This window comes from Mauremys mutica, chromosome 13 (genome assembly GCF_020497125.1).
Source record: "Mauremys mutica isolate MM-2020 ecotype Southern chromosome 13, ASM2049712v1, whole genome shotgun sequence".
Classification (NCBI taxonomy): domain Eukaryota; kingdom Metazoa; phylum Chordata; order Testudines; family Geoemydidae; genus Mauremys; species Mauremys mutica.
Genome location: NC_059084.1, coordinates 20,369,441 through 20,387,663, shown reverse-complemented (window position 1 = coordinate 20,387,663; position 18,223 = coordinate 20,369,441). Strand labels below are relative to the sequence as shown.

The 18,223-nt window shown below is 52.2% G+C and overlaps 1 protein-coding gene across 8 annotated transcripts in view; it reads left to right on the top strand.

Annotated features, from left to right (window-relative positions):
* The window catches only part of LPIN3 (lipin 3), a 47,608-nt gene extending 29,831 nt beyond the window's left edge, over positions 1-17,777 (top strand). For 7 of the 8 annotated variants that reach the window (XM_044986695.1, XM_044986693.1, XM_044986691.1 and 4 more), the window contains exons 4-20: positions 620-891; positions 1,225-1,332; positions 2,125-2,245; positions 3,838-4,318; positions 5,760-5,859; positions 6,631-6,812; positions 7,262-7,355; positions 7,754-7,823; positions 8,831-8,923; positions 9,866-9,912; positions 10,386-10,506; positions 11,218-11,366; positions 11,551-11,637; positions 14,361-14,513; positions 15,487-15,601; positions 15,703-15,806; positions 16,607-17,776. In XM_044986695.1, coding sequence (XP_044842630.1) covers positions 620-891; positions 1,225-1,332; positions 2,125-2,245; positions 3,838-4,318; positions 5,760-5,859; positions 6,631-6,812; positions 7,262-7,355; positions 7,754-7,823; positions 8,831-8,923; positions 9,866-9,912; positions 10,386-10,506; positions 11,218-11,366; positions 11,551-11,637; positions 14,361-14,513; positions 15,487-15,601; positions 15,703-15,806; positions 16,607-16,751 — 2,442 coding nt within the window. In that variant the 3' untranslated portion in view covers positions 16,752-17,776. Of the gene's footprint in view, positions 1-619; positions 892-1,224; positions 1,333-2,124; positions 2,246-3,837; positions 4,319-5,759; positions 5,860-6,630; positions 6,813-7,261; positions 7,356-7,753; positions 7,824-8,830; positions 8,924-9,865; positions 9,913-10,385; positions 10,507-11,217; positions 11,367-11,550; positions 11,638-14,360; positions 14,514-15,486; positions 15,602-15,702; positions 15,807-16,606 lie in introns of all 8 variants that reach the window. The other variant, XM_044986690.1, reaches the window with a different exon arrangement.
* Positions 17,778-18,223: the final 446 nt, after the last annotated feature.

Genomic DNA, 18,223 nt, shown 5'->3' with positions numbered 1-18,223 from the left:
GCTGTTGGGGTGTGTATGGTGCTTTCCCTCTCCCTCCCTCCCTCCCAGGTATAACACATGGAAAGGTCCCAGTGTCAAGGAGCTTATGATGCAATGTAGATGAGGTCAGGACTGGAGCATCTCCAAGACCCTGATGAACAGCACAGTGATTAGCCAGCCCCCTTTGCTCTGACCATAGATAAAGCCTCCAAAAGAGAGGTGGTCTTAGATCTTGGTGCCTCTGCTGTGCCTGACAATGCTTGGGCTCTTGTGAGGCGATGCCTGTCCTGCTCCGACAACCCCCTCATGCTGACTTTTGGCTGCTGCTAGATGAGACCGACTGACCTAGAGGTGAAAAGGCTGCATATCCAGTTACCAGTCCCCTCTGCACCATTAACTTTAAGTCTTGATCTCACCTTCTAATTGCATTCAGCCAAGCTGTTGGAAAGTTCCTTTCAAAGTCAGTCTCTGTGGGCTGAGGCTAACACAGGTGTCCTGGTGTCTATTCCACACGTACCAGACCTGAAGGGATCTTCATTCAAGGACATGACAATTTTGTGATGACACTTTTTGTGTAGATTGTCCCCACAGGGCTGGGGTCAAAGGTTAACAATTGTGTCTCTTCCCACTTGTGTTCCAGGAGACGCTCCCCTCTTGTCTGTGCACCTCCCCTATCCCTCTGGAAGAGAGCCCAGATCTCGTGGCCAAACCATCCCAGGCATCCACTGTGTCTCAGCTCAGCCTGCTTGGAGAGCCAGAAGCATCAGGCTCTGACATGACATCCCTTCGTAAGAAAAGGCGGCGCAGGAAGAAGCTGAAGCCAAAGGAGGCAGCAGACTCTACTTCGGAAGAGCAGGAAGGGACTGACAGCGAAAGGACTCTTGAGGAAAAGCGCAAGCTGCTGACTGCCTGGTGAGCCCTGCCAGGTGGCTGGGTGGGTCTCCTTGGGGGCAGGTGGTCTGGTGGACTGAGGCGAGAACACCAGAGTCTGTCACTTGCCTAATCACTGTTTCTCTATGTAAAATGGCGGTGATTCCACTACCTGCCTCCCAGCGGTGCGGGGTGGTTCGTTAGTAGCTAATGTTACTGCAACACCTTGGGGAAGTGAAGCCTGTATAAATGCTAAATCAGTATTCCTTTTGCTTCTGGATACTTAAGTTCCTTTCTCTGCATAGTGGGTCCCTCGCAATAGGTCCCAATACTGGTATTTCCCTCTTCCACTCTATTTTATTTCTCTCTTCACAGTGATTCAGTTTATTTCTCCTTCACTGACCTCCCAAGCGAGGAATCTGGGACACTGCAATCCAAAGAGATCCACCATTATTCTGATGGGGAGCTGGCTCCGCCACAGAGGTAAGTCATTTTAAGGCTCCATGAGACTGTGGGGTATATTTGAGGATGGGGTGACTAGAAAGCCGTGTGGAGCAAGGGAGCAGAACTTGGAACAATAAGCTTCCCTGGCCCAATAAGGTGCGAGTGGAATGTAGAAGGGCTAGAAGCCCTGCACAGGCCCAGATCCTGTGGGCAGAGCTGAGAAGTGGCAAGAACATCTGTGTGGATGGTAATGGTGGAAATTGGCCTGAAGGAGTCTCTGGGCTTGTCCACACAGTGAACCAGGGGTGTGTAAATTCTAGTCTGCACTAGTGTGTCTCCCACACTAAAAGTTCCCACGTGTGCATTGATGCGGTAATGTTTACATCAGCACACCCGTGTGAACTTTTAGTGTGTGCCAGCAGAGTCCATGCAGACTATTTGGTGCATGACATACTGGTGCGAACTAGAATCTACACCTTTCTGGAGCGGACTAATGCACCGTGTTGACAAGCCCACAGAAGCAGTCCTGGGCCAATGGCTCAGGCACTGGACTGGGACTTGAGACCTGAGTTCTATTCCCAGCTCTGCTACTGACCTGCTGTGACTTCTGGCAAATCACTTCCGATGGCTTTGCCTCTCTTCCCTCCCTTGTCAGTCTTGGCTAGTTGGAATGTAAGCTGTCTGGGGCAGAGACCAGCTCTGTGTTTGTACAGCACCTAGCACAGTGTGGCCCTGATCCCATTAGCACCAGGGGCTTCAACTGTAATTAATGTGGATGGGTGCTGTGGAGGTGGAAAGGGTTCTGCTTGACTTCCTGGTTCTTCTCTGTAGCCTTACTCCAAGCCATCCGTCTTCCCCCAAAAGTGACTCTGAACTGGAGATCAAACCCTCTGAGCCCTCTCTTCTTGGAGCTGAACCCTGCATGCAGTGGACTTGGGGGAGGCTCCCTCAGGTAGGTAAGGGAGGGGGAATGGAGAAAACAAACTCTAAACAAATTTTGCTTTTTTGGAAAAGACTGGCTGGGGGGAGATTGGCTTTCTGACCACGTGTCAGTGGGCAGCTGACGCTTGGTCTAGTGAGAGAACATGGCTGTCCCAGGTTTCAGGCAGCAGCTTAATTCTTTCAACTCTGTGAAATAGGATCTATGCTGCAATTGTCTGAAGGTATCTGTGTTCTGCATGGGCTATTCTGGAGCAATGGTCAGGGAGTGGGGTGGGATGCCTCTTTTCCCCTTGCCCTCTTACATTTTTTATCTCTAGTATGTCTGACTCTCCTTGGTCTAATGCTTAGTCCCAACTCCGCTTTAATATAAATTAAAATGTAACGCATAGACGGAGAGTCAGAACTGAGGCCATGTAAGTGCCTATGTTATGCAGAATATTGTCCCTGTAGCTTGAACTCTAGAGCAGATCCTACAGAATAGCTCTAGTCTGGTGCTTCCTTCTATTGGCTGCCTGCTATGGCTGCGTCTACCGGTTAGGTCTTTGTTGGTAGACCCCTCACTAGCCAGAAGAGAACAGTCTGATGGGCCATTTGCTTGTATACACATCAAGCCCATGGGGAGGGAGGGATGGTGACAGGCAACCTTAATTCTGGCATCTTTGAGTGCTTAACTTTGCATCCTTGAATGTTCTCTTGTGTATTTTCTGTGTAATATGTGCACATGGGCTTGTTCTTGATAACCAATGGAACAGAGGTCTTTCTTTGATTATCTGTATATGTGACATGAAGCCTTCTGCAGAGTAGTGGTATAAGGGCTAGTCTATACACACTCCTTGTGCTCTACCTAGCTCTGTCTGAAACTAATATGGTTAAAGCAGCGCTGCCTGCCCCATTGGGTGATGCAGTTACACAGGGATAAAGGTGTTTGGATTAGTATAGCTTATTACTGTAAATATGATGCAGCAACTTTCCTTTGCTTTCCATAGTGCCAGAATCCAGGGGGAGCAGGTGCTTGGTGAGCTCCCATCACTGGTGTAAGTTCCACAGAGCATCCGCTAGCTCAGTGGTTCTCCACCAGAAGTCCAGGCCCCCCTGTGGGGCCACGAGCAGGTTTCAAGGGGTCCCGCAAGCAAGGCCAGCATTAGCCTCACTGGGACCCAGGGCAGAAAGCTGAAGCCCCACTGCATGGGCCCTGATCCCACCACCCAGGGCTGAAGCCAAAGCTTGAGCAATGTGGCTTCATGGGGGGAGGGCCCTGTGGCATGGGGCCCTGGGCAATTGCCTTGCTTGCTACCCCCTAATGCCAGCCCTGAGGTTTTTATATGCAGAAAACCAGTTATTGTGGCACAGGTGGGCAGTGGAGTTTTTATAGCACGTTGGGTGGGTGGAGCAAGGAGCTCAAAGAAGTAGAGAACCCCTGTGCTAGTTATTGCCTCTCTTCTTCATGCACTCAATGTGGATACCGTTCCAGCTGGGGCCTAGAATACACGTGGGAGAAAGAGGAAGCCATTTGGAGGAGAATTTCTGCCTTTCCTTTTGAAGGGCTGATCCTTCGGTTTTTACCCCTCCCACACCCAACCCTCTTTCCTTCCCCCTCTTAAGGTGAGTAAATCGGAGCGAGTCGAACCAGTCAAGTCCACTGTCACCATCAGCACAACAGCGACTGTCCCAGTGAGCCAGGCAACCCACTTCCAAGCCATTACGGCAGGTTTGGAAGGCGACTTGAGAACAGCAGACTCCTGGGATATGTCCTGTTCCTCCACCACACCTGTAATTAGGCCGATGCCCGTCTTCCAAAATGGGAATGGCCCCCCTGTGCTGAAAGACCAGCCCTCGGCAGAGTCTGCAGCCACAGTGGAGAGTGTGCCTGAGACCACCCTGCCCCGAATAGGAGAGCAGGGAGCACAGGAACAGTCAGCAGGAGAAGCTGTGGAAGGAGAAGAGAATGTGATGAAGAATCAGCAAGTCCTAGAGCTGGATCCCTCTTGTGCACTGGCAGCCCCAGCCCCAAGACAGGCTGGTTCAGAGAGCATGGAACCCAGTGATAGCCCAGGAACCAAATCGGAAAGCCCAAGGAGGCAGGGTGAGCAGCAGGTTGGACGGTGTAGAATGGGGACTGCTATAGTTCTGGTTATAGGATTAGCAGGGGCGGCTCTAGACCCCAGCGCGCCAAGCAGCGCGTGGGGCGGCCCTTTCCCGGGGGGGCGGCATTTGGCTCCGGTGGACCTGCCGCAGGCATGACTGCGGCGGGTCCCCTCTTTCCGCGGCTCCGGTTGAGCTCCCGCCGGCATGCCTGCGGCAGGTCCACCGGAGCCGCGGGACCACGGCACCCGCCGCAGTCATGCCTGCGGCAGGTCCGCTCGTCCCGGGCTCCGGTGGACCTGCCGCAGGCATGCCGGCGGGAGCTCAACCGGAGCCGCGGAAAGAGGGGACCCGCCACGGGACCGGGGAAGGGCGGCGCAGCGCACCGCGCTGCTTGGGGCAGCCTGATTTCTAGAGCCGCCCCTGAGGATTAGGCCGCCTGGCTTAGAGTCGTGCATCTGTGATCCACATCTTACATCTGGGCCAGCCCCAGGTGTCTCTTCCGAGCATGCAGATGCAGGAGGCCCTTGTGTTTTGGGAGTGGGGTGTTCATTCTGCAGCTCCCCTGCCCAATGGTGCACCAAGCTCCCTGTGGCACTCCTGGGAAAGTGAGTGTGCTCTCTGGCTCCCCCAGTGGCAAGCACTCTAATCCAGCTCCTCTCCACCTGCTTTGCAAGCCCCAGAGCAACATGCCAACTGAAAGAGGGAAGTTGGAGGTGCAACCCCCCCTCCTGCGTCCCAAATACCAGTCCTCTCCCTTACCTATTTGCTTCCCAAAGCCTCCCTTATCCCTCAAATATACCATGTCCATTGCCTAAGTCGTCCTGGCTTACACACCTCCTTTTGTGCAAGTCCAGCAGGTCTGTCTTCTCTTCCCTTTTGTGGCTGACACTAGCTATACAGAATCCCTGCTCAGCTGTGTACCTCGCTGTCCATCCTTTGACATATTCAAGGATATTGGGTTTCTAGCACTTAAGTGACACTGAGCCACAGCTTACTCGTTGCTCTGGATTCATCCCACAGAAAATCAGCTGAGATTAATGGAGCTACTTGGCTTTCCCCCAGCATAGCAAGGCAGAAAGATGATTTTTTAAAAATCAAATATGTTGCCATAGGTACAGAAGTTTGGTTTATTGCAAATACCTCAGAGTAACCCTAACAACCGGGGAGAGTTGTTTGACTTTTTTCCTTGCTACTGAACGTGGAGGGTGAAAATAGATGCATCAGTTTCCCTTTTTGCTTTATAATTGGCTTCACTTCTAGGTTCTTCTGCACTAGCTCTAATGTGTGTCCTGCAGTCTTTGCAACACCATGTTGGTCTAGCTGAAGTCCATTTCAATGGGGAATTTTAAAGTCTTTGTGGGGAAACAGTCTTGGCACTTCTGTAAGAGCCTGATGGATTGGGGGGAAAATGCTGGTCTCACTGTATATCTGTGTTTGAGGTTCCACAAAGAGAAGCCCTCACCTGGGTCCCAGCGACATTTACTTGGAGGACCTCACCAATCTGGACGAGGAGCAGGTGGCCCTTTATTTCCCCAAAAGGTATGGCCTTGGTTAGGCTGGCTTCAGAGCAGGGTCCAGCCACCTTCTTGGCCCAAGAGGAATTTTGATTCCTTGCAGCCAGAAAAGATTGTTCTACTAGCTGATGTGGAGGGAGTGAACACTGAAACAACGTGTGGGAGGTAACTGATCCAGATAAACTCACTGTGGTCCTAGCTACGCTGAGCACAGTTCCATCCTGCAATATAGATGGGACTGGAGAGTGTTTAATGGCCTTTCTAAGTATAACTAATCTCAGGGCAGTCTAGCTTCTACTTTATGCCAGAACCGCACTTGTACTACAATGGGCATACAGTGTGTGCTGTTCACTAGCCCAGCCCTTCTTCTCCCCCCCCACCCCCCCCGGGGTTTGCCTTAATTTTTAAGGCTCTTATTTTAAGACAGGTTTGTACTTGTAGACTTACACCTTAGGCCCAAGTTTCTTCCTGAGAGGGCTGCTTGGGACGTCTCCCAGCAGGAGATCCTGCTCACTTGTGTCCAGCTGTGGAGACCACCCCTCCCCAGTCTCCTGGCCTGGCTGCCAGGGAGTCAGCAGAACAGCTCTGCACCTCTGCGTGAAGTTCAATGGCCTGATGCGGTCGGAAGGAACTCCTGTTGCCTAGTCATATGACTGAAACCTGGTCTCACAGTTGTGGTTCAAAACTGTGCCTCTGGAGGGGAGGAGAGAAGTTCAGCTCCCTCAGTCGGGTGGCCAGGGTGTATCTGACTTGGTGACTCATGCAGCATTGTCACTGTTTCTTCTGTTGTTGACAGTGATGTGGAACAGGGTTCAAAGTCCTCGACTGATCCCAGCAGCCCCGGCCATACCCAGCTACTGGCTGGTCCTATAGCCGATGGAGGCACCGATAACTTATCCGACCCCACTCATGACCTGACGCACCCCATCGCGCTGTCCCTATGTGGTGGTCTCGGGGACAGCAGAGAGATCTTGCACAGTAAGTCCAAGCAGAAAGGATGAACCTGCTATTAATTTTCAGAGCACACCACTGGGGATGTCATCCTTCTCCATGGGCAGAGCTTATTGTGCTGGGACAGCAGCTGGCTCTGCTACAACCAACCCCGCCCCTATTCCCATTCTCCCCTCCTTGGCAGGAACCGTATGTAGCTGTCTAAGAGGAGGTACAGTACAGATAGGGAGCAGACCAGCTGCCGGGGCATGGAAGAGGGGGAGCGTCTGCAGGACCCATTCAAGTGAATAAGGAGAGGTGGTGCCCAGCAACACAGATGTCTGACAGCTTCCTATGAGGAGGTCTAGGACTCCTATCCTGACAGCCATTAAAGAGCTGCTTATGTCCCCCCTCTGGTTCACATATGCTTAATGTTCTAGTGAGGGACTGCTCAGGTGCTGGCTTTTCATCTCTCCCCGTTCTCCTGTTTCTGCTAGAGAAGTTCATGGAGCACGTCATCTCTTACCAAGAGTTTGCTGAGAACCCAGAAGTCCTCGATGACCCAAACCTGGTGATACAGATCCACAAAAAGTGAGTAGTCTGCTCTTCTGGCTTGGCTTCTCCTAGAGCTGGTGACTTTATATATAAATTATTCCCCTTGTGTCAAAGAAACCTCTCTCCAAGCATCCATGACAGATGTTGATGGCTATTTGTATTGTAGTACTGTCTAGGCTGGGATACATGGTGCTTGCTGGCTGCTCTGTGGGACGTAGACACAAAACCATGACCTAGCTATTGAGAGGTTCAAAATGGTGGGGAAACCCTCTGCAGCCAGCATGATCTGAAAAGGGCTCTCTGCTGCCATTGCACCAAATATATACTTGCTGTGTTTTCCCTTTCCAGGCAGCCTCTCCATGCCTAGCCACCACCTTCCTGAGGCTTTAGCTCTTCGTGTGCAATTGCCTTCCTCTACTTCTTGTGTCTTTCAGGTACTATAACTGGGCAGTGGCTGCTCCCATGATCCTCTCCTTGCAGGCATTCCAGAAGAACGTTCCCAAGGTAAATGGCAGAAACACTGCATTCCTCTGACCCTGCGGAGTCCCTTACCCTTAAGGAAACTATATTCCTGTGCTAATAGTATTTATCACCTAAGTGTCCCAGGCACTCTGCCAAGCCTCACAACCTCACTGTGTAGTGACAGGGCCGGCTCCAGGCACCAGCGAAGGAAGCAGGTGCCTGGGGCGACCAATAGAAGGGGGCAGTGCTCCATCCGTTACTGAGGCGGCACATCCGGATCTGCAGCAGTGGGTCCTTCACTCCCTCTCCTCTTCTTCGTCGGCTGCGCAATCACGGTGGTTTGTTTTGTTTTTTGTGTGTGTGGGTTGTGGGGTGTTTTTTTTTTCTCTTCTTCACCACCGCTTGGGGCGGCAAAAAAGCTGGAGCCAGTCCTGTGTACTGAGTAGCTGTAAATGCCCATATGCTATATAGATGAGGGTTGGGGAGGGATTGAGGTACAGAGAGACTAAAGTGTGGGGCAAAGTCAGGGTGAGAGCTGACTCCCAGTCCCCTCCTTCCCTGACCACAAGTGCATCAATCGTCCCTCCCTTGCTCAAACACGCAAAGCCCAGAACTGCACTTTGGTGTCAGTGCCCAGTGTCCGTACCTACATGTCACTCTGAGTACCCAAACATGGCAGTTGGGAAATGAAGCTTTCCCTTGGCCCCTCGACAAAAGGCCAGTTTGGTGACATCTGCCTGGGGACGGGGCTGAGCTGGACACCCCTGACCTCTGAAAGAATTCAGTCTGCTCTGGCCTTTTGTCAGTTGGCCTCAGCTTCTCATAGAGATGGGTTGTGGTGATGAGGATGGGTTGAGGAGGAAGCTGAACTAAGGTAAATGCTGTGAATTTTCCCCTCAGCCTATGTTCCATGCTTGAGCAGTGGCCTAGCTGTTGCCATCCTGAGGTAACTGGGTAACTATGCCCTGTGAATGTTCTCCAGTCTTGGGCTCAGACAGGACTTGCTGTGCAGCAGGAGTTGTCCTTCTTAAACTCTCCCATCTTCACAGAGCACCATTGACCGGCTGGTGAAGGAGAAAATGCCCAAGAAGAGCGGCAGGTGGTGGTTTTCCTGGCGGAGGAGAGACTTGACTGCTGAGGAGGTATGTGTGGTGGCTGTAACTGAGCAGAGGCTGAGTAACTTCTTCCTCCCTCTGCGTTCTCCTGCCCAAGCCAAACCACAACAGGGCCTTGTAGCTGAGCTGAGGTGGAGACTGGAGGCAGTAACGTCTGAAAATAGGGGTTGTGTCCTTGGCCACTGCGTGGTATCCTCAGAACTCCAATGCTGCCGGAAGTTAGTAGCTGTAGTGCGTCTGGTGAAGATATTCTAGGCTGAGGGGAGAGATCTCTCCCATCTGCATAACAAATCCACCTCCATGAGAGGCAGTAGCTATGTTGGCAGGAAAAGCTCTCCTGTGGACATAGCGCTGTCCACACTGGCACGTAGGTTGGTGTCGCTTACGTTGCTCAAAGGGGTGGCTTATTCACACCCCTAAAAGACACAAGTGACACTGAAGTAAGTGGTGTTGTAGACCCAGCCCTAGTGCCTGAGCTGTTAGTGTGGCACAAACTGCTGGAGCTCCGCATGTAAGAGCATGAGCCCTGGAGCTGGGTGGCGTGCCTGGAATTACTCCCGCTAAGAATTTGCAGTTAACAAAACTATAAAAGGAAATGGGGGAGGGGCAGAAGAGGGGCTCTGCAATAGCAGGTGAAGACCACAAGGTATTGGACTGAAATCAAGGTAGGCACTGGCTCCTTAGGGTAGGAAAGGTAGCCCCCATGGGGGCCAGATCTTCATTCTCCCCTCCCCATCTTGTGTCCCAGATCTGGGGTTGGGTAAGACTCCTCCTCCTCCTCCTCCTCCTCTCCCCTACCCCCACTAGGTGCTGGTGGGTTTTGTTGTGAGCCTCTTTCCCCTCAAGGTGAAGAGCTATCCAGTACTGCTCTGACAGCCAGCCAAGCAGGTAGCCTTTACTCCTGGCCTCTGAGCTCCCATTGGGAGCTCAATCTAAAGGTGCTAATGGTAGAAATGCCTGTGTCCACAGCATGAACCCAGCGCAGGAGAACTGGAGCAGGGCTCTACCCCACAGAGGTAAGCAGCCCCCTCATGCTAGTTATCGGTCTATGGTGGAGGCTGGGCTGGCTTCCTAGTAGGCTGAGACTACAGGGCTGATCTTCTCCCTCCTTTTTATTAAGTGAATTGCTCTTCCCAATGGCTACCCCTGTATGTGGGAGTGGTGGGGGGCCCCCTTCGTAGCCTTGAGAGGGAAGAGGGGTGGGTAATGTTGGGGCATTCAGCTCCTCATTATATCCTGACCCCATGCACCTGAAGCTCTGGAGACTCCAGTCCCTATGACAACCTCAGTCAAGGCCCCCCATCCCCACTTCATGATGCCGGCCCATCTACCCGAGCAAGGCTGGTTATATTTCTCTGCAGCCTGGTCTCACTCTCTCCAGTACATGGTTGTTTTTTGTGCTGGTAGCTGTGGCTTGAGTCAGGGCTCCTGTTGCTGCTGCAGTGAAACAGCCTCATTTCTTTCTCTCCCCATTTCCATGTGGGTGTAGGAGGAAGATGGATCCTTCATCCAGTGATGAATCCATATCCCCGGTGTCGAGACCTGATGCCACCGTGCAGAAATTTCTTCCCACCTACAAGAAATCCCTGAGGCTCTCTTCAGATCAGATTGTATGTGTGTGTTCTCCTCCCCTTCAGCCTTGATAGCAGAGATCCATCTCTCTCTGAAACTGAAGAGATGGCCCTTCAAATAGGGCTGCCACTGCCTAGGAGCATGCTAAAGGGATGATTTGCAGTGGGGCCGAGATATTAATGCTCCTAAAGGGCTTAAACATCTTGTTCCAGGCCTAAGATCACCTTAGATCTTGCTAGCTTAAGCAGGGTCAGGTATGGTCACTAGTTGGGTGGGACATTTGCCTTGAAGGTCTAAGTGGAATCAGTTGGTGGGTCCCCACTCCCTCTGGGTCAGCACTGGTTGGGGGTTCTGGGCTGCAGGAGTAACTCTTGGCTGAGATGTGAAAAAGAGGTCCTGATCACTGGTGGATAGAAAGACCCCATAGGGGTGTCTTGACCAAAATCCAACCCTAGTAGTTAGTCTTCATGCCTGAAATTCCCCTGTGGCTTCAACTGGATACAGTTCTCTTCCTGCAAAAACTGCTGTGTATACCGCTGCTTAATGTGTGCTGTTAAACAGCTACTACAGTCTGCCCCAGGAACAGCTGCATTTCAGAGAGAGTTGACATGGAGAAGACATTCTGTGCACACCCCCAACTGAAATGTGTTAGGGTGAAATACGTGTTCACACAGGTAGTGTCCCGTAGAGTCCTCTGTGGGGAGAGGCGCTGCACAAATATCCATGTGTCTTCTCCCTTCTTGCTGTAGAAGAAACTGAACCTGCAGGATGGCCCCAACGAGGTGATGTTCAGTGTGACCACTCAATACCAGGGCACGTGTCGCTGTGAGGCCACCATCTATCTGTGGAACTGGGACGACAAGGTGGTGATCTCTGATATCGATGGGACCATCACCAAGTAAGGGGCCCTCCTCTGTGTTGTCTGCAGGGAGAGCATGTGTCATTAAATGCCTTGTGTACGTGACCATGGGCCTGTCCCAGAGGGTACCATAAGCCTACCAATGCCTGGAGGCCTGCTGTCAAACCAGCTGGGAATCCTATAACTTTAAGGGAGTATTTTTAACCTCTTCTTCTCCTTCTAGGTCTGATGCTTTGGGTCACATTTTGCCACATCTGGGAAAAGACTGGACCCACCAGGGCATTGCCAAACTCTTCCATAAAATCCACATGTAGGTATCAAATAAGTTAAAGCTTTAGTCAGGTACCTGGCTGGGGCCCTGCTCAGATAGACTGAGATGTGGGACCCCGGGATCAGGGCCCTCTTATGGGGAAGGGGCCTATCCTGCATTTAGCTTCTGTCTCCTTCTGTGTGGTGGTTAAACCTTTTCTCTCCCCCAGTGCTGCTGGGGGAAGGATGGGGGGCAGAGCTGGAGCTAGCATTTCCTCTGACCTGTGCCTAGGAGCCATTCTCTCCTTCCCATCCTTACTTGCATTACACATGGGGGGACTGACAGCAAATGCCCTTAAAAGCCACAGTAGAGTTTTGCCCAAGGCCTTATCGCAGAGCGACTTTGCAGAGCTCTTTGTTTTGACCCCGAGGCTGGGGCCTGGAGTGCAAAGGGGGGGACACATAGGAGGCATAAAGACCTCATCTACTGGAGGATCCTGTGTTTTGACCAATTTAGTGTTAAACTTCTCTGTCGTTGGTACTGTGGGGTTAATGGCTCCAAGGCTCCTCATGCCTGCTTCAGTCCTTGCCATCCAGGCTGCACGTTGGCAAGGAAATGACCGAAGAGGGTCATGGCTCTACCAGTGTTTGCAAGCGTGGTCAGCTGAGCCATCCGGGTGACTGATGTGCTAAGCAGCGATGCTGACACTTCCTGTGAAGAAGCTGCTTTCTGTTTCTCCAAAAGTGCCTTCCAGGGGACTCCATCTCCTGTTGGGAATTCCTCAGTCAGACCGTAAATAAGCCTCACTCGCTTGGGTAGATATCCAAGGAGTTCTCTGGAAATCGTAGGAATTAGCAGGCCAGTTCAGAGCAATGGCCCCTTGGCTCAATATTCTGTTTCTGACAGTGGCCAAACCCAGCTGGTTCTGGGGAAGAAACTTTTGTAGGAGGCAATTAAGGGATGACCAGCCAACGGGAAAGCTTCCTCTTAATCTCTAGTAGCTAGAAGACAATATAACTGTTCATGGAGGTCTACAATTCACTTAGTGTGGACCTTCCCTCACAGAGCTGAGAGGCTAACTGGGCCAAATGCAGGCCTATGACAGAGGCCTTGTTGAGGAAGAGGGTGTGGGAAGGCTTCCTGGAAGAAGGTTTTGGAGGAGTATTTGGTAGATGGTTGGGAGGCGAGGGGAAGCTCAGGAAAACATGCTGTGACTTAAGCAGCCTCCTAAGGGGCATTGTGAAAGGACACCTAGGCAAATGTAGGAGACTGGCTAGCAGATTAGGGAAGCGTGTGATGCTGTCTTGAAGGCCACAGTCATCGAATGACTTCTGTGATTTCCACATGTAAAGGGGAGCAATTGGCTCTAAGGTCTCCCTCACCTGTGTTCCTCTGAACTGGTCAGTAGCAGGTCTCCTGAATTGGGACCTGCAAAGGCAACTGTGTTTAAAATGACCTGGAGAATGTTTGGTTTTAACTAAACTAAATCTGGTTTAAGGTTGTCTTTTGTGCATCCTGTCAAATAGAACAGTACTCCTGTCATGTTCCATCCCTGGTGGTGCCCCTATTGGGGTTGTTTTTCAATTGGCCAGAGTATTCCAATGCTGGTATTTCCATGTGCGATCTCTGAGCCACCACTGTGGGGTGCTGTGTACCTGTTGTTGGGTGTACTTGAAGCTGCAGTGAGCCTGGCTGACTTCAGAATATTTCCTCTATTGGTGAGCAAGGCACAAAGAGGAAACCGTATTCCTCTCCATGCCTGGAAGAGGTGAGCCCCACTTCACTTGCATACTGTTCTCACAAGGGGCTGCTGGGATAGGTGAATAACTGAGCCATAGAGGGGGGGAATTTTTACCCTGCCACTCTTGCCTTTATACCTGGTCTATTGAATAAGAGAAACCAACAGACACATGAATCTCCTGGTTGGCCTCCCCTGCCTGCAGCTCCCCTCTTGAACCAGCTGCATACGTGACCTCCTGTGCTAAACTGGGGGGAAACTTCTGGAAGTCAACTAAATCTCCCCTGCACTAAGTTAACATTTACATAACTCAAAGCAATAACTAGGTATCCTTGTGCAGCCAGCTGAGTGGGTTCTTCAAGAGCATGTGCCAAGCTCTGGTTGATGTGCTGGGAGTGGCAGGAAGCTCACTGAATACTGATAAGCCTGGTTAGAGCAATAGGTAGCCACTGGCACCCTGGTGTGCTCCTGGTTCCCCCCCCCCCCACTGAGCATTGCATCTGGTGTTGCCTTCCCATGCTCTAGCTAGCAGAGGTGCCAAAGGATAATGGGAGGCCGTTCTCCGTACCTGGGTGGTGCCGGGAAATCACCCGGAAGCCTTCTGTGTTGGAGTGCAGCACCTGTGGCGGTGAAAGGCTGAGGGCTCTGGGGTGAGTCCATGTCGAGCCACCTCCTGCAGATCTGCCAAAGCACCTCCAGGACTGGAACTGGCAGTGAGGAGAACCTGCTGCTTGTGTGGCTGCTCTGGGATGAGCCCACTCATGATCTCTTCCTATGGAGCCTGGACCCGAGTGCCCTGTGAGCAGACAGAGCACCCGAGCCCATGGAGAGCAGCATTGCCAGATGTAATCGATGGTCCCTTGTGCATGGGGTGCTGGTGGCTGTGCATGCCTGTTGTGGGGTGCAGGGAGCAGGAATTGGGGTTGTTCAGTCTCCAAACCCCAGCGTGTAGGTCCCACCTCCTTGTGGCAGTGGCAAGGGACATAACGAAGCTGCTGCTTGCTCAGAGACAAGTCTCTGCCTGGTTCTACCTTCTCTGTTCTAGGAATGGCTACAAGTTCCTCTACTGCTCGTCCAGGGCCATTGGCATGGCGCACATCACCAAAGGGTACCTGACGTGGGTCAAGGACCAGGGCTGTGCCCTCCCCAGGGGGCCCATCCTGCTGGCCCCCAGCAGCCTCTTCTCAGCCTTTCACAGGTAGCTCTTCTCTGTCATGTTCTGTTACCCCCCCCGGGACAGCTACGCTTGGGTTGGCACCCACGTGTCTTTATTTTGATGGCTCCTCCTTGGCCTTCATTCTGTGGGAAGCCTGGCTCCCCCAGGAGCTGAGGGGACAGGAGCAGTGTGAGAGCTCAGGTAGAAGCCCTCATGGGCAGGTGCCAGGAACCATGCAAGCCTCTCCGCTGGGTGATGAAGGTCTCAAAGGCTTTGAAACTCCTGGCCAAACATCTCCTTGGTGGGTGTTCAGCCTGTCTCTGCTTTAATATCCTCTGTACACACGCTCTCCCCGCCACTCCCCACGTAATGGGACTTGGATGCTGTAATCCACCCACCTCTGTCACATCTTAACCCAAACACTGGTTTCATTGCAGGTGTAGCCCTATCCCTGCACAAACAGGCTTTATCCTCCTCAGAGGGGCCTGTTCCCTGGGGTTGGGTCTCTTAGCCACTCCTCTCAGGATGCTGGTAATGGCTTTAATACCAAGCAATTCATTAAAGTCTGCAGCATGGTCCTGGCTTTACAAAGCATCTGCCCCCGGCTCCTCTAATCTCACCCCCAGGGGTGTTTGGCACTGTGTGCTGCTAAGCTGAACTGCCCCTTGTTCTGGGACTTCCCCTTCCCCTGTAATAGGAGGGGTGCGGTGCCCCTGTTGCCTCTCCAGATGTACTTGCTTTGATTGGCTGATGAGTCACCCCCAGGGGAGGGGGATAGTGAGTGGGGGTTGGGCTCCTTCATGTCTCATCACCTGTGTAGTCACAGCCTTCCAGATAAGGTAGGGGGAGAGGCTCGGACTTCCCTCCTAGGATGGGCCAACAGCAGCCCCTCGACTCTTTGCCTGGGGGACCCTGGAACAAGGGAGTGCAATGAAGTCCTGGCTGTCCTAGGTCCTGGACCAGCCTGGCTCAGTGGCTCCTGTCTGGACCTGACCTCCCACCCCTCATGTTGCAGGGAGGTGATAGAGAAGAAGCCGGAGGTATTCAAAATCGCCTGCTTGACAGACATTCGAAACCTGTTTGGCTCCATGGGGCAGCCCTTCCACGCCGCCTTTGGGAACAGAGTCCATGTGAGTGCCATCCTCCCTGCTGGGGGGAAAGGGGGCAATCCTGGTGGGGCAGGACAGTGCTTCCTTGGCTCTAACTGGTCTGGTTGATCTTTCTGGGGCAGGATGTCGATGCGTACAAGCAAGTGGGGTTGTTGGAGTCTCATATATTCACGGTGAACCCAAAGGGGGAACTGATCCGGGAGCTCACCAAGAACCAGAAATCCACGTAAGCCTACCTGCCTACTGTACTGTCCCTATACCATGGGCTGCCCCTACCACCACCTTCCCCTCCCTCCTCAACTATTCAGGCTGCTTCTGACCCTGTCTTCCACACACACACCTAGCCACCAGCTCTTCCTAGCCTTGCCTGGACTGTGGGGAAGCTACTGTGGTCCAGCTTCTGCATGGCTCATATGGAGAAGCTCATACCAATAACATTCTGTGGCAGGTTGCGGGGGCCCTACCTGATCCCCGATAAACTAGGGGTTAATGCCAGCTCTGTGTCCCTCTCCTCTTGCACAGGGGAAGGGTTAGAGGAGTAGCTGCTTTGGGCAGGGGGGAAATGCCTTTGAGAAGGTTGGGCTCCACAGTCGGCATCCTAGGAATAGGTTGAACCCCAGCAAGGAAGTCTTATTTTCCCATGTCTAAGAAACATGGCTTCCTTCCTTCACATGGCTTTCCCAGGGAAAAGGCCTCTGAGTTAAACTGTCTCCTGCAGAATTAGTCCACCAGATTTCCTATCACCACGGGCGCTGTTGTGGTAGCAGTGTTGTCAGCACTGGGGTGGTGGGTGGGCCACAGCTGCATGCCAGTGAGCACGAAAGCCTGTGCAGCATACGTGGCATGAGAAGCTAGCGCACTCCAGGTCTGAATGGGCCTAGTCACAACACCTCGTTGGCTGTGGAGTAAAGAGCGCCTTGAGCACCTTTTGGTGGCTCATGTGCCTGGATGAGGGCTGAGGAGGAGAAACGTGGCCTCATAATCCTGTATGTTGGTTTTTTATTTATTTATTTATTTTCCTTGTAGGTATGAACGGCTGACTGAGCTAGTGGAGCTAATCTTCCCCCCGGTAGGCCAGGGTGTTAGTGTTGCTTTGCTGTGGCCAGAGTACAGCCAGTTCTCCTACTGGAGGGCTCCACTGCCGCTCATTGACATAGAAGATCTTGCCTGACTCACTGGAGAATGGAGACCTGGTGAGGATGGACAACCTGCCAGGCCTCAATACAGCAGCCACTGCCACCTCCTGCCTATTCTACTGCTGCTAAGGAGTTTCATTTAATAAACCCTGGACACCTTCTGGACTGTGAACCCCCTCTTCAAGGGGTAGTGGTGGGGTTAATCCAGTTTTGGCTTAAAACTTGTTTGTTCAGTAGGAATTGGATGTTTTTTCCTGTAAACCAGATACATGCTTGAGGTTCTTATAGGTTTGAAATGACTTGTTGGTTTTAGGGGTGGTGGGTGGATCCCCTTGGGTTGATCTACTGGTGGGTCTTCACTGTGGCTGCAGCTATTTACAATTTTTGCTGGTGCTCAGACTGTCCTTCATGGCTACCTACGCTGTGGCTTTTTCAAGGGGAGGGTCCCCCATCCTAATCTACCCAACAACCAATGAGACCTCAGAGCTTGGATCAGCTGAGGTGCAGTTTAATTGCTCAATTTTGTTTTACGAGGCTGAAGATGGTCAGGATTAAAGTAGTTGGTCACTAATAGCATTAATACATAGTGCCTTAAAGCCCTGTGTGTCTGTCTCATTCTATAGCTTCTGCTACTGCTCGTTTCCTGTATCACTCCTGAGCATAGGTGCCACTGAATTGGTGTTAAAGCTTGTAGTTCACCAGGGAGTATGAGCTTACCTAGGGCTTCAATCAGGAAGCTGAAACCTGGTACAGAGGTCTCTTTCTGGTTCTGCAACAGGGCCCCGCTGTGTTGCCTTTGTAAGACCTTGGAAAATCCCCCATCAACATCTTTAGGTGCCTCAGTATCTCTTGAAAACCTGGCCCTTGGCCTCTCTGTGGCAGCTTGCCCTTAATGTACAGATGTGGAATGGTGCTGCCATCCCTCCCAAAGGGGTTGAGGTTCCATTTAAAGTGCTGCTGATTTTTAGTTAATGGAACGAGCTATGGCCTCGTTCAATGGGTATGTTCTTGGCCCTTGTGATGTCACTAATAGGAGAAAGGGTCTTCTGGGATTTGCATCCACAGCCTGCTGGATTTAATGAGGCCACATGTGGGTGCTCCTAGTCATCCTGTATGACAGGGATCGGCAAACCTTTTGGCACGCGGCCCTCCAGGGTAAGCCCCCTGGTGAGCCGGCCCGGTTTGTTTTACCTGCAGTGTCTGCAGGTTCAGCAGATCGTGGTTCCCACTCCAGGCCAATGGGGGCCGCAGGAAGCGGCATAGGCCGAGGGATGTGCTGGCCACCACTTCCTGCAGCCCCCATTGGTCTGGAGCAGTGAACTGCAGCCAGTGGGAGCTGCAATCGGCTGAACCTGCAGACATGGCAGGTAAACAAACCAGCCTGCCCTGCCAGGGGGCTTACCCTGGTGGGCTACAGGCCCCAGGTTGCTGATCCCTGCTCTATGACCTTGTGCTTCTGTGGGAGGATCTCAAAGTGCTTTTTACAATTAAGCCTTTCCAGCATGAC